The sequence below is a fragment of the Hypomesus nipponensis genome, chromosome 10 (genome assembly GCF_054491055.1).
Source record: "Hypomesus nipponensis isolate SF chromosome 10, ASM5449105v1, whole genome shotgun sequence".
Taxonomy (NCBI): domain Eukaryota; kingdom Metazoa; phylum Chordata; class Actinopteri; order Osmeriformes; family Osmeridae; genus Hypomesus; species Hypomesus nipponensis.
The window spans coordinates 11461389-11483408 of record NC_140370.1 but is presented as its reverse complement, the minus strand read 5'-3'; the positions used below and the strand labels follow the sequence as shown (position 1 = coordinate 11483408).

Sequence of the window (22020 nt, the reverse complement as noted above, 5' to 3'; positions counted from 1 at the left end):
ATTTTTTGTATCTGGGAGCAAAATGAATAATTCTCTCCTTTTTTTACATTATTCAAAATGTCTGGGATTTCTTACATTTGTTAATGTGGGTTATGCTGAAATTGTGTGTTGGCAGGCCAATATTTGACAAGGCAAGAATCCAAAGTAATCTGGGATAATTTCAAATCAACTGTTTTCAAGCTATAATACAGATCCAACAGGAAAGGTATGAAACCACATGCACCAATCATACTCGATTTAAGAACAGGTAAGAAATTGGTCAAATGTATCTCTTTCTGTCTCTCTCTCTCTCTCTCTCTCTCTCTCTCTCTCTCTCTCTCTCTCACACACACACACACACACACACACACACACACACACACACACACACACACACACACACACACACAAACACACACACACACGCACACACACATTCTCTCTCACTCCCACTCTCACCCGCACATAAACTCACACACACGCGAAGGAACAAAGAATACACGACCTATAGACACGCGCACAAACATGCAATAACCACGAAGTTATAATGTTACAATTTTTAAACGCTTCTATAGTTATAGCTCCATGATGTGGTAAAATGTGAAGGCAGCTCTAATGGTTGACATCAACATATATTTGGACGCTTTTACTGTCAATCAAATATTCATCGAATCCTATTGGTCAAACGTTTACGGTATTATCATTCCATCTCGCACTGGTCCGTCACTCTTGAACGTTTCGTGGTCCTCCTCCGCAAATTCACATAGTACCCGAGGATTTGCGATTCATAAAACGTTTAATTTCGTGTACAAAATCCATAACGTTTTATTTGTATAGTATTTTGTCAGCATATCAGCGTGTAACACCGGGGTTATCAATAGCTGCACTGTTTGTTTATTGGGCGTTTGAAATTAGACACCGCTGGTGTTTTAGCGTCCTCGTAGGCTGCGGAGGGATACTGTGTTGGAACCGACAATGTGGAGGCTGTTAAAATGTCTACTGGGAAAATGAAAATGTTAGAATTTTAGCAACTGAAAGAACGCTGGAAATATCATAGGAGTTATGAATCTTGTGGTATACATTCTTTCTATTTTGTGACGCGGACCGTACAACGAAACCAAGGCAGTGGGAGACGGCTTGATATCGTCGTGGCTCAGCATCTAGCCTACAGTCCGGAGCGCAGGGAGGGATTCTATCCCGAACTTTATGTTTTTCTCTACTTCAAGCGTTCGATTTCCCGTTGGATGCCAAATAATTGAATAGAGGCATTTCAAAGGTAACTACACATTCTCCCATGCTTTATCTGTGATATATATGTTTATGTCAGACTCATGTTTGTCGGGCCATTGGGCAACTTTTGTAAAGCATTGAAGTTGTGTGAGTGTCACGGCCGGAGAAAGCGGGGTCTTGAATTTTTGTCCGGCCTTGGAGGCGAGCTTGCTGTAGTTGGGGAGCACTTGCAGCCTTGTGGGAAACTACTTCTTTGTTCACTTTGACCAATATAATGTTGGCTATGAATAGATAATGCAGGCATGTTATACCAACTCTGTCTTGCAGGAATATTATTGTCATTCGTTATCACTACGTTGTCGAAATAACAAGATAATTCGCCTTGACTACTGTTTGGAAATTTGTTTAACATTAGCGGACACAGTTGACTATTGACTAAGTTGCGCACGGAGGGCCACGCGTCTCCACCTGTTATCCAAAATAGTCTATTTTTCATTGTTGTGTATCATAATTTATCATCCGTAAATGAGAAATTCTGCGATCGCATAGCGTTTTCTTAAAGAATGTTTTCCACTTTGTTGCACATTTTGCATAAATTCGGGCACAACCTTGGATATAATTCTCGATTTTGTTTTTAATTTAGCCTGATGTTCTAAAACAATTGTCTCTTATTTAAAGGGCTCGGTTATATTGTCAAGACAGTGACGTTTATTCCATTGTTCGAGTCTTCATCCCAAACTTTACTGGGGCCTCTCTCTTTGTGTTCATGAGTAGGCTAGTCATTGACCAGAGACTGTTTGGAAGTAGCATAGCCTATTCGCTGGCCCCCAAAAGGTTTTAAGTCATGACGAGACACACGAACGGAACAACAATTAGACTGCACTTTTCGTTAAAGTGTCGCACTCAGGGGATTCCGACTCCGTAAAAACTATTGACATTCTCCGCCGGGGAAGGACGGAAGGTTTCTTTCTTTTTTTTGGGGGGGGGGGGGGGGGGGCGGCCGTTTGGGTGTTCGATTTGTCAGGAAGGTTCTCCCCCATTTAACCCTGAACGGCAATACGTTCAGGGTGGGTTGTGGACACTGTTGAACGTTTTTGGAGGTCACACAAAATGCTGCGTTAGTGTCGTCATCATTGCAAACTGTGTAAACCATTTGCATCATTGTGATACTGCACTGTCTTGTTATTACCACCAGTAGACAACATGATTATTATAGTGAGAGATACGCACTGTTGTTGGCTATCGGTGGAGCTAGTTGAAAGCTGCTACTTATTGATTTGTATGACATGAAGACCTATATTTTCTTTAAGCCACTCGGTTGGTGTGGTTACAATTGTAAGGCTGTTGAGGAATTTCATAAAGGCTAGGTTTTTCATCTCCACCAACTAAGTTTTGTTGTCACTTACTGTAAGTCGCTCTGGATAAGAGCGTCTGCTAAAAGATTAAATGTAAATATAATGTCATTAGGCATGTTAAGAGATCAGGTTAGATGTTGTGGTTTGCATTTGTAGGAACATGTTGTAACAGTTTTGGTTCCTGAGGTCTCAAAGGCAGTGGGTCCCTCCAGCTGAAGAGGCAGGAAAGTGGTACACTGGCCTGTGGGTTAACTATAGCCTAGCCTATAATCTAGATACCGTGTGTCAGATAGGCTGGAACAGGGAAAACCCCAGGTCGGTGGTATAACCAATAGGTTTTCGAACCAACACAGTGGGTCAGTCTAAAGCAAGCATGGGTGTTGGGCTTGATACTATTAGATGGTAGTACAAACACCCTATTTTTTGTTTGTTTGTTTGTTTACTCAACTTATTTGACAATGTAACAGACGGTTCTCCTGTTCTCTTTGCCTGTAGTCGGTTGCTGAGACTGAGAAGGGCCAAGTGAACAGCAGCAGAGAATGGCCGCAGTGGGAACAGACAAGGAGCTCAGCGACTTGCTGGATTTCAGCGCGGTAAGACATGTCAGCTGTCCCAAGTCTTCTGCCTCGTCAGAACACTGTAATAGCTTTGTGCTTAACACATCTTTTACAAGTCCTGCTGATTTCAAAGGATCTTGGAGCGATCCAAATGCTTTTGCTGGGTGGGAAACTGCATTTTTTTAAGAAAAGAAAAAGTATCTATGAAGTTAGTTAGAAGTAGATTCGATTTGCAGGTCTTTGGTTAATCAGAAGAATAGCATGGTGTATATTAGTCTGTGTTGTTGCACAGTTGTACACTGTGAATCATTTCACTTGCATCAGTGACTCATTCTAGCTGGAATGTGTAGATGGATTCCCACCATGGACAGCTGTTGTAGCAAGTTATAAGTTGAGAACCACTAAATCCTTATTGGATAGTTTGAGTTATCACCTTAACAAACAACTCTGCATCACACTCATCTAATGGAACAGACTTAGAAATACAAACCAACATGATTAGGCTATTGTTTGTTGACCTTGGCTCTGCTTTTGTTTCAGATGTTTGCGCCACCCGTGTCAAATGGGAAGAACAGACCGACCACTCTAGCCAGCAGTCAGTTTAGAGGCTCGGGTATGGTTATAAAACACACATCCAAACTCACTCAGATGCAAGCACCGACACACACACACACACGCACACACACCACCTATTCTGTCTGCTTGCTTTTTATATGAAGGTGCTCTAGGAAGGACCTTATTGGTTTCTAACGATCCCCTATATATCTCTTAAAGAAACAGCATGACGTGACACCTCCTACTTGTTTGTGATCCCCCTCAGCTCTGACCACCATCACCCCTACCCCGTTATGCAACGATACATTTTCCCTTCAATATGTTTGATGTATGAAATGACGGCTAGGTTTTCACAATTTTTATTCGACACCTAGGCCTGTGTTTTCAGATAATAACAACCCAGCACCAAAACACATCCCTCCTCCCCCACTCCTCGCAGGTGTCCCCTCCCTCACCTTTTCAGCTGTCGCTCCTCAGTCACAATCCACTGAGGGTGTTAGGACAAGGGGGGTAACGGGAAACGACCCTATTCAATCTCCACCTCTCACCCAGACAGAAATGTTCCCCTCTGTTACGTGCTTGTCTTCACACCCAACCCTCCCCAGTCCCTACAGCACCACCCTCCCACATCCTGCAGGAGCGGGCTCCATGCTTGTTCTCCTCACCACACTTCTCTTCCTTCCATCAGCCCTCTCGTCTTCCATCCAGTCATCCATGTTTATTCTGTCTCTCATCCTACAATAAGTCCTCCCTTTACTTTCCTTTGCCCTCCTCTGCCCCTAATTTACCCCCCCCCCCCCCCCGTCCTCCTCAAACCTCTGAACAATTGTGTAGGTCTTTTCAGGTTGCAACTGAAATGAAACAGGATATTGAAGTAGCTGGGGTTAGATGAAAGACAGGAGAGGTGGGAGGGGGGTAGAGCCATTTCTCTGGATTGAGGGCCACTTAGATTTTCTTTCTCGGCAACAAAAGGATGCACGCTTACAAAAGGAGGCTGTTACTGTTATCAATCCAACGGCTGCTTGCGTATTGTCTCACAACCATACATTGTACATGTCTGTACAATGCACATCATATGCCAAGACAAAGGGGTAGGTCAGGTAACACATGTGGTCTAGGGTTTGATTTCACAATAGGCGCCCCCACCTCAGCATGGCTAACATTCTAAGGTATACAAGGTTTGCATCCCTCTCTTTGGTCTTTCTTTTTACCCGATTGTTTCAATGGTCCTTTTACTGGCATTCCTGTTTTGCAATTGTTTATGCGTCATCCCTCTGATTTGACTACAGAACGTTCTTGTGCTTTCCTATTTAGTATGAATCTTTCCAGATGAGGTTGGTTTAGGGGTGGAATAAGGGGAGAAGTGGGAACAGGACTGATGGTGGGCCTGTTAGCTAGGGACATGCAGCTCAGAGCTTTCAGCTTTGTCTTGCATCTCTCAAGTTTGTGACTGTTAAGTTGGTATGTGTGAATTCCCAGGGGTGAAAACTTGCCTCCAGACAGGTTTCAGTTACTGGTGACCTGAAACTGCAAATTCTAAATGTAAGAATGGAATTTTAGATATTTAGCTTTTAGTTGAAATGCAGAATAAGACAGTTTTCATAAATGTTCCATTCTTCTGGAAGTTGTATTAATGTAAATCATAATAAGGTTAGCAAGTCAGAAAATTGATTGGATTTGCACAATATCTTTTTTTGAATTGAAACGCTTGTGTGTTTTAAGGGTCATACTGGAGTTCACACACAGCAGGAACAGGACCAGACTAGACTAAGAATATATATTGTTCTTAGAAGAATCTCCATGTTTGTGACTCATTAGCAGCTTTCATTCATAGTTTTTGTACTCTGATATATCGTGCTTTGTGTCTGAGTGACTCGCATGTGAAGGCTTTTCAAGAGGAAAACTGTAGACTTAGACAAGCAGTCATTCATCGATGCCCTCAGGCTATATGCCATTAAACGAATGAAGTGTCTGCTAGTTTATTGTGCGTGTTTTAGACCTGTAGCCTGTGACTCAAGCTGACTGGCTGTTTCCAGTATCTCTTCCTGTGTAATTATAGACCAGCCTTGTTTTAAAGGGAACGCTTGGCTAGGGTTTAAAGGAGGGGTAATTGGGGCACACTAGAGAATTTGTCTAGCCTCACTCTTTCTTTTGCTAAGCTAACATGGGCTGTGGTGTTATATCACACACTTGTGCAGGGCAGGCATATATGCCACAGTCACACACACACAAACGCACATTAACACACATACACACACACACTAACTCACTCACCGAGTCATGTCCAGGGGCTAATAGGTTGAGGTTAGTGGTGGTGTTCTTGTCCACAAGAATTTGTCATAGACCTAATGGTGATGTAGCTACACAGAAGCTATTTTATTTTATTGGAATTAGCTACCCTTTGGTAAATGTATTTTACAACAAATTTGTACATAGAATATACTTGAAATATGGAGTGTAGAAAGAATTCATATGAAAGGATTTATGAAAGGTGGAGTTTGGTTCACCCAGAGAATTTCCATGTTGGTCTGACGTTGGTTTTCTGTGGACACAAGTTCACTGGTTTTATTTTGCGCTCTGAAGTTATCAGCTGTCATGGTAACAACACTCATAGAATTCATTTGAAGTTTTCTTGGAAATGTTATTGAAACACCACATCATTATTCATGGATATTATTAATACATATCAATATTTAAAAAAAGCTACTTTAATTATATATTAGCATTCTTCATAGTTGCACCATAACATACCAGTTTAAGGCCTTATGTTTTGTTCATCTACCTTTCAACATGGCTCTTAACTTGGCACTCAAGCAGTAAGGGCCTTTAGGTATACTGTGGTGCTTAACCTCAAAATAGTCAGAGAGCTCCTCCATGGATTCCAGGAGATGTTCCTCCAATTTTCTAATTTTCTCCATACCTCCTGTCAGCCTATGGAGAGAGGGTCCTGGGAGCTGGCTAACTGCAGAGTTCTCTATTAAGCCCTGCTGTTAGAAGGGCTCAGTAGTGTCGAGTCAGATCTCTTTCTCCATTCCTTTACATCGGTCAGTCTTCCTAAAAAGCAGAAAGGGATATCCCCATTTCCTGCCTGAGGAATGACTTGAACATTATTTAGACGACTCCAATTTGGATACTATTCATAGCATTGAGCAAGGAAGTGGTTCATGAAAATGTTTGATCAGGTTTCACGGCCCAAAAAAGAGAACCCTAAAGGTCTTTTTGGACAAACAAAAATGCAAAAGAATTGGACACCTTTTTTCAGACTGAAACCTTTCATACCAAGTCTGATACGAATTTTGATAACACAAGACTACTCGATCATGTGACCAAAACTTGATATTTTATTTGTTGGTTGGTTTATACGGTGTCTGAAAATCAAAACAGCTTAAACAGTTTATTTATTGCTCATTGTCGAAGCACAGCAATGACGGACCTGGTGTGCAATAACTCACAGACTGCTGCCTTCGAATTTAATTGACGTCCACATTTTTCGCATAAATTATTTGGACTCGGGTCTGAAAGGTCTTGACCTAGTATAATATGGTGTTGACAGTCCTTGGTGTGGTAAGCCAGAATTGTCTATGCATGGCAGTCTACAGATGGGGGGTTAGTGTATACTGGAGGAAAAAGTAAACAGGACCCCCTGCATTTTTCTCCACTATCCTGACTGACATGCAGTATGACAGGCAGTCACGTAGAGGCAACAGGACTTTGTTTCCTTCATCATCTATTCCACTGGTGTCGCCTCCATAGATCACTGTTGTCACGGCAATATAGCAGCTCTCTCCACCCTGGACCCATCACTCTGTTCTACGGCTGATCCTGTCAGGATTCCAGCCCCCTCCCCCCTCCTCATTCCCTCCCCTCTCCGCTTTTTAATTAGACAACAAAACAAAAATATGAATATTCATAGAGCAAAGCCTCATTAATATGCACAATTATGCAAATCAGCACGCAATTAAGCCTCAGCTTTCCCCAGAGATGCTGGATAGCGGTGAAAGTGGAGACAGAGGGAGGAGGGATGACAGCCAGGAATTTCTGCTTCACCAATCTTTAAAATCCTGCTTCTTTCAATCACTTTGACCTCTCCCGGCTAACCCTGACCAGGGTCTGCACCCATGAACCATCTCACCTTCATCCCCCCCGTCTCTTGTATGAGGGCAATGCAGTGAGAGGATGGATGGAAGGATGCGAGTGACTGTTGCCATGGAAAATGTAAAGGAGTGCAGTGGGAGAAGGAAGAATGTTGAGGATGATTCTGGAAGCCTCATACTGGGTGTTAATTATTCAAACTTCCTACAGCTTGCAGCAACATTATGTGACAGTGCTGCTGTCACTATTCTGTCACTGAGCTGAAGGAAAGGTTCTCGCTAGAGGTTATTCTGAACAGTCAGTGACATGAGACAGGTGTCTGATCAAGTCACTCTCACACCCCGACTACTCTGTAATAGTAGCTTTTATCTGGTTCCGTTGTTTCTTTTGATCACAAGGACTGAGTATGTGAACCTGGAGTGTGATCAAGTCAGTATAGAATTCCAACAGTCTTCCAAAGAAAAGCAGCTCAACCCATTTTGCTGTGTTGTAGGTATGGATGAGAGGAGTGGTTCCGCTCCCTGGGGGTCAGGAGAACAGAACAGCCCTTCTTTCAACCAGGGAACCAGGGTAAGAACTCACTTCATTTACGACTGTCAGCCCAGACACCAGTTCCATGCCTCTACAGCACCTGTCATATCACTGGGAGGCCATGTAGAGAGAGCAAGGTTCTAGAGGGCCATAGAGCCCAGAACACAGTACTTTGTGAATTCTCTTGACTTTCTCTTGTTCTGTTGACTATTTCTGTTCATTGTTCTTGTTGTGTTCTCTCTCCCCCCTCCAGGGTTATGGGGAAGCGGGCCATTACAACGAGCACGAGGGCCTTGCCTCCACTCCTTTTATTGGCCCAGGTAATGCAAACGAGGAAATAGGTCTTGAAACAGATTTGTCCCTCAACCCTTTCCCATAGTCGTCCTTGCTAACCTGACAGCCACACTTTAAGAAATCGAATGCATCCCTCTGGCTGGGTGCATCCATAAGCTCCTAACATTGGCAATCAATGGCTACGAGAACTGATTACTATAATGGGTCAACCGGGGAGCCGATAGACATTCTGAAAAGCACAAAATTGTATTGACTGGACAAAAATGTGATCGATTGGATGCCAAGGCAGTGTGTGTGCCTTTGACCTTACAGAGGTAATTGCCACTGTATACGAGCGACCTCTTTTAAGACATTTCATGTTTACGCAAGGGTGGGTCTAGTTGGGGGGGGTTGGGTAATCAGGGATGGGCAGAGGGGTTACTGTGTGTGTGTGTGTGTGTGTGTGTGGAGGGGTGGTTAGGAGCACCCATGCACAAACAAGGATCTCCCTAGGGATTACTGTGGCCAATAGCTTACCTCAGCTGAACTGTCAGTGGAGGGGGTTGGAGCTGGTTACCCTTGGACCGTTTATAATGGGCCAATTTGTTGTTGTTTTGCTGTCCAGAGCCATAAATGCAACACACGTATACGTTTGCAACACATGGCAGATGGGAGTTGGCGAACTGGAGCAAAATAAACACGACAGTTGTGCTTTAATGTTGGGTTGAAGTGGCTTTTGTGATGGCCTCAATATTGTTTTTGTCTTGGTAACAGGAAAGCCTGAGAGAGGACCATACCCTCCTTTTGGAACACAGGTAAAACCAGCTTCCTCCTCACCCGCACCATTGATTCCTCCTTCCCTAAATCTCCTTTTGCAGTTTTATTTGACCCCCTTCGTGGCCCAAGGATAATTTCATCCTCTGTCTGCTCCTCTTTCTCTATAGCCGGGCTTCATGCCCAGTGAGATGCCCATGCCTAGTCCTGATGCCCTCTCCCCGTCCGGCCTCAAGTCCAACTCCCAGTTCTACCCCTCCTACCAGGGCAACCCTCGCAGAAGGCCTCCCCAGGACAGCCTCGGTGAGAGGAGCTGGAGTGTTCACAGCCCTTTGATCCACATTTATGTGGGAGACAGAGTAGCACTTTCTATTGGTGTAGATATTTGTGGAACCTCACTTCTCCTAAGGTTTAAATAAAGACCCTGTGAAATCTCACTTCTGCTTAACCTACCAGAAGACTAGTACTGTCAGCCCACCATCACGTAAAGACAAGTTAAGATAGCCCAGGATTCATTTACCTCTGATTAGACATTCATGAGTAGCAATAAAGACTGATAAGAAATGTATACCTTCAACGATGCTTGCATAGAGGTGATGAATGAAGCCATTCATTGGTATTCTCAGCTTTTCTGCCGTAAAAATCTGAGTCGTTTGTTTGTGTGTGTGCGTGTGCGTGTGCGTGCTGCCTCCTCAGATACCCAGCCAAAAAAGATCAGAAAGGTGCCCCCTGGCCTGCCCTCCACGGTGAGTGTGAACACCTCTTACCCTGCTCCATCCAGAAACGGTCTCCTGCTCTTAGCCTAAATGAACGTCTGTGTACACACCTCTCGCTCTCCAGTCGACATGGCAGGCCTCTCCTTGGCGCCTAACGCATTAACAGAGCTGGCAGACGGGACATCCAGCACTACAGCTGTGTGCCGATGCCATTCAGGTGGAAGAAATGAACACACTCATTCACTCATGAGGCACTCATTCAGCCAGTCAGTTATCTAACCTGTGTTTAGGGCTCCAGTCAAAAGGTATTTAGTATAGATTTGTGTTCCCTCTAGCCAAGTGCTTTTGTCCTAAGATTGGTTAAAGAATGATCCGGCTTTGAATGTTGTCTGAGGTAGTGTGACCCCCACCACCACCACCCCTTTACATTCTGTATACTGTTCCTTCTCTTCTTACTCCACCTTTTTTCTCTCTCCCTGGCGGTAGCTTTCTCACTCCATTCTCCCTTCTTGCGTGCCATGCTTCCTCCCTCTTCTCTTCCCCCCCACCACCACCACCACCACCTTTCCTCTGCTCTCCTCCCTATAGCCCTCCCCCCTGCTTCTCTCTCTCCCTCCCCCATCCCTCTATCCCAGCTGCCAGTGGAGTTGGCTGCCGTCCAGGAATGGGCAGATGGCTCAGTAATTAGGAGTGCATCTCTCCGTTCCCCCTCCTTCTCTCCCCCTCTTTCCTTCTCCTTCCTCTCTCTGTTTAATCAAATTACAGAAGAAACTCCACTCCATTTGGAGTCCTCAGACATGTATTTTGATAGTTGAATTCCTCCCAGAATAGTTGGATTGTAAAGGGTTTGCTAGTTCAGATCCGTGGACCTCTACCTGAGACATGCCAAATCGAACTGAAACGAGGGTCAAATTTCTGTATGCCGAGTCTGGATCATGTGTGAATGATCATCGACATGAGTGTGTCTAACTGGATGATTTGTCAAAACCACAGGCTGACAGTTAACAGAACGTTACACTGCAAACCCAGTAGAAACGCACAACGCCTGTGCCGAGATGCCGAGGAGGCTGTTTATGAAATGAGGTTGTAAAAACGGACCGTAAAACGGCGTTCTTGTGTGTGATAGCCGTGTTTTGGGACTGTTCATGTGGATGTGAGTGGTCGCTGAAGCAGACAGGGTTTACCACACATATGCTACTACTCACATCAGCCCGAGGTTCTCCAGATTAGAGGTCAATAACTCCCTCTCTCCTTCCCTTCCTGTGTGTCTACGCTCTGGTGTTTGTGTGTGTGTGTGTGTGTGTGTGTGTGTGTGCACGCTCTGGTGCCATAGGTGTACCCTTCGGCTTCAGGAGAGGATTACAACAGAGACAATGCTGGTTACCCAGCCTCCAAGCCTGGCAGTGTTTTCACTGGGCCCTTTTACATGCAAGGTTGGTAGAGCCAGTCCAATTCATTCACCTTTTCCCATCTCTGGGAATAAACGTTACTGTATAAGTATTAAGGTTAACTTGTAGTTTTCCCTTCTTATTTAGCTATGTATAGAGAATTGTATTTCTAATGGTATTGTATTTATTGTAGAATGTACATTTGTGAAATGGGCATCCAACTAGGTTTTTGCTAATGTGCCTCACAGTTTTCCCTGCAACATCTGTGCAGTGAAATGAAGCCATCAACATGGATGTGACATATTTCATATGTGCCCTTTTATTGTCTTTCATCTCATGGTTGGTTCTTCCCCACCCTCCCCAACAGAAGGCCTCCACCCCTCCCCTGACCAGTGGGGGTCCACGGGGTCGATGGTGCAGCCCGGCTACTCTGCTATGATTGGCAACTCCCCCCACCTGGGGCAGCCAGCCCCCTTCACTGCCATCAACCCCCAGGACAGACTGGTGAGTCCCTCCCTGGGTCGGCTGCTGCTGCTGCCTCTACTAGGAGGTCGAGGCCCAGGCAGTTGTCTTTTTACTTTGACATCAATATTTGTTTATGTGTGTGTGTGTGACACCCTGTGGGCCCGTGTGTGTGTGTTGTTTTCCAGAAACGGCAGCCACTGCCCCTCTCCCCCCAGAACTACCCCCTTCATGGCAGTGAGGTCAACGGGAGTCTCCCCTCGGGCTTCCATGCTGGCTCTGCTGGTTACGGAGTCCCCAACCACACCCCCCCCATCAATGGCTCTGACACCATCATGGGTAATGTCCCCATCTTTGACTTTCTGTCTCACTCCTTGTTTTGTTTTTGTATCTCTTTTTGACATACTCTTTTCTTCAGGTTCTAATGATTTTTGGCAATGGCACATTGTATTAAATGTTTACTTTTTTCTAAATAAATACATATTTAGTAGATATATTAATTGATATTTTCTGTTAATACTCAGCCAATCGAGTAACAGCTCCAGGAAGTTCAGGAGATGAGATTGGCAAAGCCCTGGCATCGGTGAGTTAAAGACCAGCTAAACCACCATCTATGCTTGTATTCAAGGTGTCTTATAGGGAGAATACTTTAAAGAATACATGTATTCATGTTTTAAGATGTAAATTAAGTTTCATTATAATTGAATAAACATTTTGCTGTCTTGTTTTTACACAGATTTATCCGTCTGACCACAACAGCAACACTTTCCCTCCATCCCCGTCTACTCCAGTAGGCTCTCCCCAGGCCATAGCAGGTAAGAGAGCAGGGCCAGGGCCAGGGCCAGGGCCAGGGCCAGGGCCAGGGCCAGGGCCAGGGCCAGGGCCAGTCCAGGGCCACCCTACACCCAGACCCAGACCGTGTTACTGCAATTGACCTAATCCAGCACATCAACTCTTTACACAACCCTAACCTCAAGAAGAGAAACACACTAGCCCAGCCCTAAAATAACTGACAATGGTTAACAGTGGCACTGTAGCTCCATCTATTGGGCCAAAATGTGACTGAATAAAGGCAAGATGTGAAATCAAAGTATGAATTCTTTAGGCGCTTTTTGCATTGCTGGAATAAGCAAAACCCTTTAATATGGATGTTGCATCCAAGAAATCCTCAAATGTATAATTTAACAGTAATCTCTCTCTTTCCTACCAACCCCTCTTTCTTTAGGCTCTGCTTCTCAGTGGCCCCGGTCTTCTGGACAGGCCACACCCTCGCCCAACTTTGAGGGAGGACTGCAAGCACTAGTAAGTCTCCATATAACATCCTCTAAATCAGTGCATAGACTGGTCACCTGTGGAGGAATATGACCAATGAAGAATCTACGGATGGAAAGATCAATTGACGAATAGGTGCACTGATCGAACCATCCTTGCATGGTCACACATCCTTACCACCTTATTTCTCCTCTCCCCTTCCCGCCTGCTTCTTCCTCCACAGCAGAACAAGATGGAGGACCGCCTGGAGGAGGCCATCCACGTGCTGCAGCGCCACGCTGGGGGCCAGGGGGGCGCTGGCCTCGCTGACATGCACAGTCTGCTCACCTCCAGCATGGGAGGGCTGGCCCAGGCCTTCAACAACGCAGGCCTGGGCCTGGCCAGCCGCCTACCTGGACTGGTGAGGGTGCTGCATGAACGGGCATGAGGACAATTCAAGCTATTAGCATGACATTTACATTTAGTCATTTAGCAGACGCTCTTATCCAGAGTGACTTACAGTCAGTACAGGGACATTCCCCCAAGGCAAGTAGGATGAAGTGCCTTGTCCAAGGGCATAACATCATTTGGCATGGCCGGGAATCAAACTGGCAACCTTCAGATTACTAGCTGATTCCCTAACCGCTTAGCCACCATTCTCCCAGCATGAATTTTGGCACTGTCTTTTTTATTTGATTTATTTTGTACTTATCATTTAGAGGTCATAACTGTTCGGTTTCAGAAGAAGTTTATGGCATCTGCACGCTCTCCTGTTTCAAATAGGTGGGTGGTCACCACGAGGACTCTCCTGGTCTGCCCTCTAGTGGTGGGATGCTGCACGGCCACCACGGCCCCTCCGGCCAGCCAGGTGCTCAGCCCGAGGGCTTCACCAGTGAGTCTCCCCACCATAGCACCACACCACCACCCTCTCTCTGGATCCTACACTCTGGACCCCTTTAGGATAGAGAAGCACCTCGTATTCCACCTCCTCTCATCACAGTTGAGCAACGGCAACCTTTTCCATGTCCCTCTTACCCCTCAGGTTGTTTTCTTTCAAATTCCAGCTAGTATAACAAGAGATGGTTGAGTCTTGCTGTGTTTGGAGGTTCATCCTGCCCCATGTGTCTTGCACCAGGTCTGTCTGGACGCTCAACACACTCGTCTGCTGGCTCCGACATCAAGCGCGAGGACAAGGAGGACGATGAGAACTCCTCGGTCGCAGACAAGTCAGAGGACGAGAAGAAAGACTCGAAGGCCCGCACTCGAACAAGGTGTCTACTCACACACACACTTAGTCCTTTCCCAAATCTGACATCTGACCTTAGACTGTCACAGGGGGTTTGACCCTGATGTGTGGGCAAAGTGAAATATCTCTTACTGATGTCACTGCATGGTTTATGTAAGGATAAGGACTGTGTGGAGTCACTTTGACAACAAAACACTTCATATTTGACTAGCCCCCCGATCACTTGGAGTTATTGATCTCCAGAACGTGTGTAGAAAAGGGTCAGGGTCAGCAGCTCCTCCAGGCGTGACCAGGGAATGGGGCTCCGTGTGTGTGTGTGTGTGTGTGTGTGTGTGTGTGTGTGTGTGTGTGTGTGTGTGTGTGTGTGTGTGTGTGTGTGTGTGTGTGTGTGTGTGTGTGTGTGTGTGTGTGTGTGTGTGTGTGTGTGTGTGTGTGTGTGTGTGTGTGTGTGTGTGTGTGTGTGTAGGCCTGTAGCGCTGTTGTCATCTCTGCCCTCCGTCTCCACGTTGTTTTCAGAGAGACGTTCTCCTTCCAGACCTTCTCCTCTACTCTCTCAGACACGGGAGCAGAGTAAGTCTGCACCCTGTCACCCCAGTCGCACACCTCAGGAGGTGTGATCAGAACCAGGAGCCATCCTAACTTGTAGGTTATGTGTAGAAGCTCTATACAACAGAGGTGAACCCTAAACACGCCCCCCCCCCCTCCCATCAGCAAAATGGAGCCTTAGCAATGCCCCAATCTTCTCAACAGAGCAAACGTTTCTCTTGCTCAGTTGTATTCTGAGTACTTGGAAATGAAGGTTTGTATCATATAAAGGATGTGAGATGTGGAACTGCGTTTCGACATTTGTAGTAATTTTCTGTAATAAAATGCATACAGAAATGTACTCTCTGTGTCCTGGCAAACCCCTTTTGAAGGGCTTTTAAAAGTTGCTTTTAATTTTTTTTAAAGACCAAAGAAGGGTTTTACCAGGACACTAGCAGATGTTTGTTGTGCTTAACTCTCTGCCAAGGATGGGCATTCACCTAAATGTCTAAAAGATTGCTGATAGGGAACAGTCTGTGGCCAACATCAACCAGAATTAGAGATGAGAATGGTCACCTAAATGTTACTTTGAGCATATACCCATGATATTGTTTCTATCCCCCTTGCACCAACCCCCCCCCCCCACCACCACCATCACCCCTCATCGGCCATTTTTTGGGGCGTGAAGTCGGGATGACGAGGATGAGGATGATGAGGATCTGCCGGTGGAGGTGAAGGCAGAGCGGGAGAAAGAGCGGAGGGTGGCAAACAACGCCCGCGAGCGCCTGCGCGTGCGAGACATCAACGAGGCGTTTAAAGAGCTGGGCCGCATGTGTCAGCTCCACCTGAGCAATGAGAAACCCCAGACCAAACTGCTCATACTGCATCAGGCCGTTAACGTTATACTCAACCTGGAACAACAAGTCCGAGGTCAGTGGGGGGGGGGGGTCCAGGGAGAACAGGAGAAGGAAGGGGGGAGGGCTCAGGTCCAAATCAAATCTCATGTGGTTCCTTTTCCGGTTTCCCCCTAGTCTCCTGTCCTCAAGGTTAGCTTATCTGCGGTGTGAGCGCAGACGTTTGCACCTTGTTGCCGTGGATATATTCAGTCTTAGACGTGAATAATGTGTGATTGATGGTAGGAAAGGGGGCGAAGAAAAGGAAGCTGTGTGTGAGATTTGGTTTGGAACGTGGCCACTTCAAGGCTCTGCTTCTGTGGTCACACATACAGGCCGGTAGACTGCGGTCTGATCTGGTGTCCGTATGTGCTGCCTGGTCTATGGGCTGTCTGTCTCCACTGTTGAAGTTGCTTCCATGCCTCTGCCTCTACCCTGTACTGTATTAACCTTCCATCTTGGTGTCATTAGTTTGCTTCTGTCACGCTCCATTTCATGTTTTGTGTTTCCCTCGTGCCTCAGACAGAACATTGTAGACTTATGACATTTTAACAGCCTATCAATATTAGTTAAAACTTCAACATTTATTTATTTAAATAATTTGGTTCAAATTAAAATTGGGGGAATTAATTTGAAAGACAACCAGTTTAACTCATCTTTCCTCTCCTTACTCCAGAGTTTATTTGACTCCTCCCAGTACATGTATTTGCCACACTAACCTCCTGATTGGCCATGTACCTCTAACACAGGTTTTAATTTGTCATGTTTATTAACTTCCTGTCCTCTTCCGTATTGTCGTGTCTGTATTGCATGTCCTGGCATATCAAATGTTAACCTGTTTTCTACAGTTTTCTTTAAGTGTCCTTTAAGTCCTTTTCCATCTCTTTGTTCTTCCCGCTTCATCCCCTTTCTCTGTTTCCCCTCTCCAGATGGCAGGATTGACCTCAGTCTCCTCTCATTCAGATAAATACATCTCTTATCTCTGATGTATTTAACATGAGGCTTCCCCTCAGCTTCACTTCAGTGGCATTGTGTTGTGTGGTCTATACCTGGCAGAGGGTGTTGCTGTCTTCCTCCTTCCTTGTCTCTCTCCTCCTAGTCCTTCTCTCCTCACATAGTCTTCAGGGCGCAAATCCCCTCCACTCCCATTTGGACCTCCATGAGTTTGAGTTCAGACACTTTATGATTCTTTCAGGGAGTCCTGAGTAGACTTCCTGTGGTCTTGGTCTGGACTGGTAGCTTTTTACTCTTGATATCAAAAGCATTTCCTGAACACAATAATCCAATTTGGCCAATGTGTAAATAGTTCTGATGTTTGATTAATTTCGTGTCTACCATTGTACACGTGATCAATTCAATGAAGAAGAGGATTCCTTTTGTTTGCGTTCCTCTGTTCTCTCCTGCACCTCAACGCCTCTCCACCGGACCATCCTGCCGCTCTCCTCCTCCTCCTGTCTGGCTCCCCTCAGCAGTCTGCTGCTGCACCACCCCTGCCCACCTCAGGAAACATATCAGGGATTAGCCAATCAGGGTGCTGTAGGTGTAGCCATAAGCCGAGTCAGAATTCCCTCAGATGCTAGTCCATGATCCGAGGCCCTCAGAATGATCCTCCCTGAATCAGACAATAGGAACACACTAAGTAGTCATTTTAAGGGAGTAAAATTTGGGTCAGAGCGGGTTGCCGGTCGGGTGTGTTAACCCCACCCCCTCCTGTTGCCTGGCAGCAGTTGCAGTGTTGCCTCGGTGACGGACGAGAACCTGACAGCGGAGGAGAAGGAGCAGAGGGAGCGTGAGCGTCGCGTTGCCAACAACGCTAGGGAGAGGGTGCGCGTGCGCGACATTAACGAGGCTTTCCGAGAGCTGGGCCGGATGGTTCAGGTCCACATGAGGAGCGACAAGGCCCAGACCAAGCTTATAATCCTGCAGCAGGCCGTCCAGGTCATCGTGGGCCTGGAAAAGCAGGTGCGAGGTAGGTCGCTCCATGCAGGAAGGCCCTTGTTCTCAGTGTGAGACAGCCAACAACCTCACCACCATCGCCGGTGCCAGCCTTAGGGAGCTCCACTCCCAACTCAAACCACCCGATACTACCCATCAGCCAATAGGAGAGTCTGCCTGGCCACTCTTGCATTCTCACTTTTACTTGCAGTAGTATACATTTGCCACTGTCTTCCTTCGGGGAAACAAAGAAAGGATGGAGGAAGAGGGTGGACCCACCTCTGCCAAACACCTGCAGCTGTCTGTTTGCTTGTCCAGAACTCTTTCCATTTAGTCTGTATTCCCTTTTTGTGTTCAGTTTTTCTGTCATTATTTAGAATACAACTCTTTGTGCCTTCTCTCCTCAGCCTTCTTCAGCTCAGCTTCTTTGTTGACAGTTTCTCATCACTCAGTCTGGCCCATCTTCCCCGTCTGTCTGCTCGTTCTACTATTTCTAACTCTGTCTAACCACCCTGTGATGTCTGTTTTAATCCTACCCAACTCAATGTCATTGAAATGAATACGTCTTCTTGGCCCAAAGGGGATGTAAACGTATTGACGCTCCCATGTGCTCTCATCTCAAAGAGCGCAACCTGAACCCCAAGGCTGCTTGTCTGAAGAGACGGGAGGAGGAGAAGGTGTCAGGTGTGGACCCCCAGATGCAGCTGGGAGGGGGCCATCCTGGCTTAGGAGGAGATGGACACAACCCTGTGAGCCATATGTAAAGCAAGGTAAGTCTGTTGGGTCAGTTGTTCCAGTTATAGGATAGTTTCATACTACACACTTTTGTTGTGCGGGTCATGTGGTCATATGGGGTAGTTTTGTGTGGGAGAGGAGTATGTGATATGATTTTAATGTTTGTTTTGTTTTTTCTCTTCTAGATCCAGATGATTGTAAAGCCCTTAGAAGACGTGGCCTTAATCTCTTATCATGCATCTCAGTGTGGGTCAATCCACTGTGCTATCCATGCTAGCACAATTGGAGAAGCACATTTACACGCAAACACACACTCTCTCTCTCTCTCTCTCACACGCACACACACGCACACACACACACACACAAAGCCAGTGGCCACATTCCTGACCTTGAATACAAGAGCACCTCATACACACACACACACACACACAGAGTTTTGACGAATCCTTAAAGTAAAGATACCCTGAACTCTGCTAAGAGACCGGTCACAGACAGAGGAAAGTTAACAATGATTTTCTGCCTAATGGTCATGTTTTTGTAAGACATTTTAAGAAGTTGCTTTACATGTTGGGAGCAAATTTGTTTGGATCAAATAGTATTTTTGGATCAATAGCTCATGTGAGCGAAACCTTTGGATTTTTTGTGTCCTTTAATAGTAATTTGCCATTCCCATCTGAAGAGGATGTCTTACTTTAATTATGAGGGGATATCAGAAGACAGACTGTCTGCGTTTAGATGTGTGCCTCATATCCACAGTCCACACAACGCAGACGCTTGGATGAGATGATCTCCTAACCATCCTAGTACTTTTTTTTCAAAGATGAATTGCAGGACTGAAGTGTGAGATAGAAGCCGACATAGAAGAGGCTGGACATCATGGTAATAGATTAATAGGACTCCATTTGTGTTCCTTTGACTATATCGTTGTATCCCTGTCCATAAGGGCTCCCTAGAAACAAATCTGTCAGAGGGAATAGTGTGTGGTGTGGGTGTTTTGGGTTAGATCCATATGTCCTGGTGTCATGTCTATACGTTCATGTCACTGCCATGGGTGTGGAGAGAAGACTGCCATGGGTGTGGAGAGAAGACTGCCATGGGTGTGGAGAGAAGACTGCCATGGGTGTGGAGAGAAGACTGCCATGGGTGTGGAGAGAAGACTGCCATGGGTGTGGAGAGAAGACTGCCATGGGTGTGAAGAGAAGACTGCCATGGGTGTGGAGAGAAGACTGCCATGGGTGTGGAGAGAAGACTGCCATGGGTGTGGAGAGAAGACTGCCACGGGTTTGGAGAGAAGACTGCCATGGAAGAAGATGCCACCAACACACATCCAGACCAAGAACCATGCAAGGCCACACTCTAGACCTGAGGGATCGAATAGCTGTGGTCACCTCTAACTTCCTTAGAATCTTTACAGTGGGGCATTGGACATAAAGCCTCTACATCCTCAGATCCTCCATCTCCCCCCTCCCTGTCAATACTACCCTCTACCTTGAACTTCAAACTCAGCTGATGACCTGAGCATTGTTCCCCAGTGGAGAAAGTTCAGTTAGCAGTGCAAGCGTTTGTCCCAGGTCACACATAAATGAAGACTTAATGTAAGATGGGATTGAAAGTCTATTTTTAGTAGACTAATGTTTAGTTGGTAAAGTACGGAATAAATGCTTGTCGAGACTTGATAGATTTTGCGGAATGAAACCCCGAAGTGTCATGGACACTCTTAAATGCATTCAACTGCCATCGACTGACATTGGTTTTGGTTTCCCTGTGTTATGGAACACAGGGTGTATTTTTGTTTTTCTGAACAAATATTGTTATGAAACCTGTTTGTAAGAATCCTCCTTTTTGTAGAAGTGAATTATTTGTTTGTTTTTTTATTGTTTTTTACTCTGTAAGATAGTCATGAGTTTTTACTTTTGGATTGCTTTTTTTTTTTGTTTACATTGTTTAAATGTAAGACAGCTTTCAGTTTAGATGCCAGGAACAAATGTGTCTCTTTCTTCTCAAGCATATTCAGTCAGTAATGTTGAGAAATGAAGTGCCAGGTGATAACGTTGTAGGAAACACCACCATTTTCTGGTTGTACTTTCCCCATTGATTATTAATGAATTGTGGCCCACTTGGAGAAAGTCTGTTTCAGGAACTTCTGCCAGCCAGTGCTTAATATCCACTATTAAATGCAATTTGGTGTATTCCAGTACTGGCAAAGCTCACTAAACAGAAATTCATAAGATTTATATGAAAGATGTTGGTGAGACACAATGAAGATTTTTCTTCAGCTAGTTTATACATTTATTTTCTTCAGTAACCATATAGCATCTCTACAGTTGTTGAAACCTATATGTTAAAACATTTCATTGTGAAAGCAAAGTAAGAAATGCATGAAAATGAATCAAATGGGGTGGCCTTAGTCGTTCTCCTGACTTAGGGAGCATGTTAGAGTGGTTACTCACTAGTGCCTGATTACTACACTGTTGAATTGTGGACTCTGCATTGTGCGATCACAGCTTTGTGGCTTTATCCTTTTGTTGTTATACAAGGTTCATGGGAGGGAAAGGTGTGGCAAAGTCTCGGTGCGTCTCAGTGAGCTCTTGTTGGTGCCCAAAGCAATGATTTGATTAGAATTATTTTTATATTTTCTTTACTGCCACTCAGTTGGAGGTGAGGATCCCTGTGAGCTGTTTCCGTTTGGCTCGGTGACCCAGTACTAGTTTTCACTGTCAGCTATCCTCAAAGCAAACCATTTACACATTATAAACATGAGGCTTTTTCCAGGCAGGATGTTTAGTAATGTAAATTTGAAAACACTGCACAGTGTCCTAACAGTTTTCTACAGGAATAAACTTGTATAGATAATCATTTGAGCAGAAATTATGGGTAAAAAATATGAGTGGCTCATTAGTTTGCCGTCATCTGAACATTTTACACTGCAGACGGATGCTGATCTATATCAGTATTTTATTTCCTTATTTTGGATTGGTCCTTTCAGTCACAATTACATTTCATATTGGTCTCCTTACTCCAAATTGTAGTATTGTTTCAGATCAAATTGTACTGGATTTGTGTCTGATAAATGGACTTAGAAACTGTTCCGTTTCTATGTGTCCATCGTCGGAATGTTGTATACATTATCATTAGATTTGACCGTTTCAAAACGCACAACTAGTATTTTGCCAAGGGATCTTATACGCCAGCCTTTTTTGCCCCTTCTCAACAGACACACTGCTACAAAACCCACTGTCTCACTTACATTGGGGACAGAGTCTACTACATGTCCTCAAAGTGCCTCCAGTTTCCTATTTTTTATATATAAAGTAGATATTGAGAACTGTCGTGTATATAACAGTAATGTAGCAATAAATGTGCCATTTTTAATAACAGAAATATACCTTTTTTCAATGTCTTTCTTTTTGAGCTTGTATACCTAAATGAAAAAAGCATTGTAATAAAGGGTTAAAAACATCCATGATGTGACTTGTAACTGTGTTTGGGAAAATATCGTTTGCATTGAGTATGTTATCTGATT

The 22020-nt window shown here is 45.1% G+C and overlaps 1 protein-coding gene across 3 annotated transcripts; it reads left to right on the top strand.

The window, feature by feature from the left end:
* Positions 1-726: 726 nt before the first annotated feature.
* LOC146271716 (transcription factor E2-alpha-like) lies at positions 727-21956 on the top strand. 3 transcript variants are annotated; one of them, XM_084708158.1, is made up of 21 exons: positions 727-1255; positions 3060-3157; positions 3662-3734; positions 8262-8338; positions 8553-8619; positions 9347-9387; positions 9517-9649; positions 10043-10092; positions 11396-11495; positions 11818-11954; positions 12101-12251; positions 12437-12495; positions 12649-12727; positions 13138-13214; positions 13408-13584; positions 13947-14055; positions 14299-14434; positions 14926-14979; positions 17552-17796; positions 18387-18532; positions 18683-21956. In XM_084708158.1, exons 2-20 carry the CDS (start codon positions 3104-3106, stop codon positions 18524-18526), a joined length of 1959 nt encoding a protein of 652 aa, XP_084564284.1. In that variant the 5' UTR covers positions 727-1255; positions 3060-3103; the 3' UTR covers positions 18527-18532; positions 18683-21956. The 3 variants fall into 3 exon arrangements, with proteins under 3 accessions (XP_084564284.1, XP_084564286.1, XP_084564285.1); XM_084708159.1 differs by lacking the exon at positions 17552-17796 and adding an exon at positions 15623-15864 and having other exon boundaries at positions 730-1255; XM_084708160.1 differs by lacking the exon at positions 17552-17796 and having other exon boundaries at positions 729-1255.
* Positions 21957-22020: the final 64 nt, after the last annotated feature.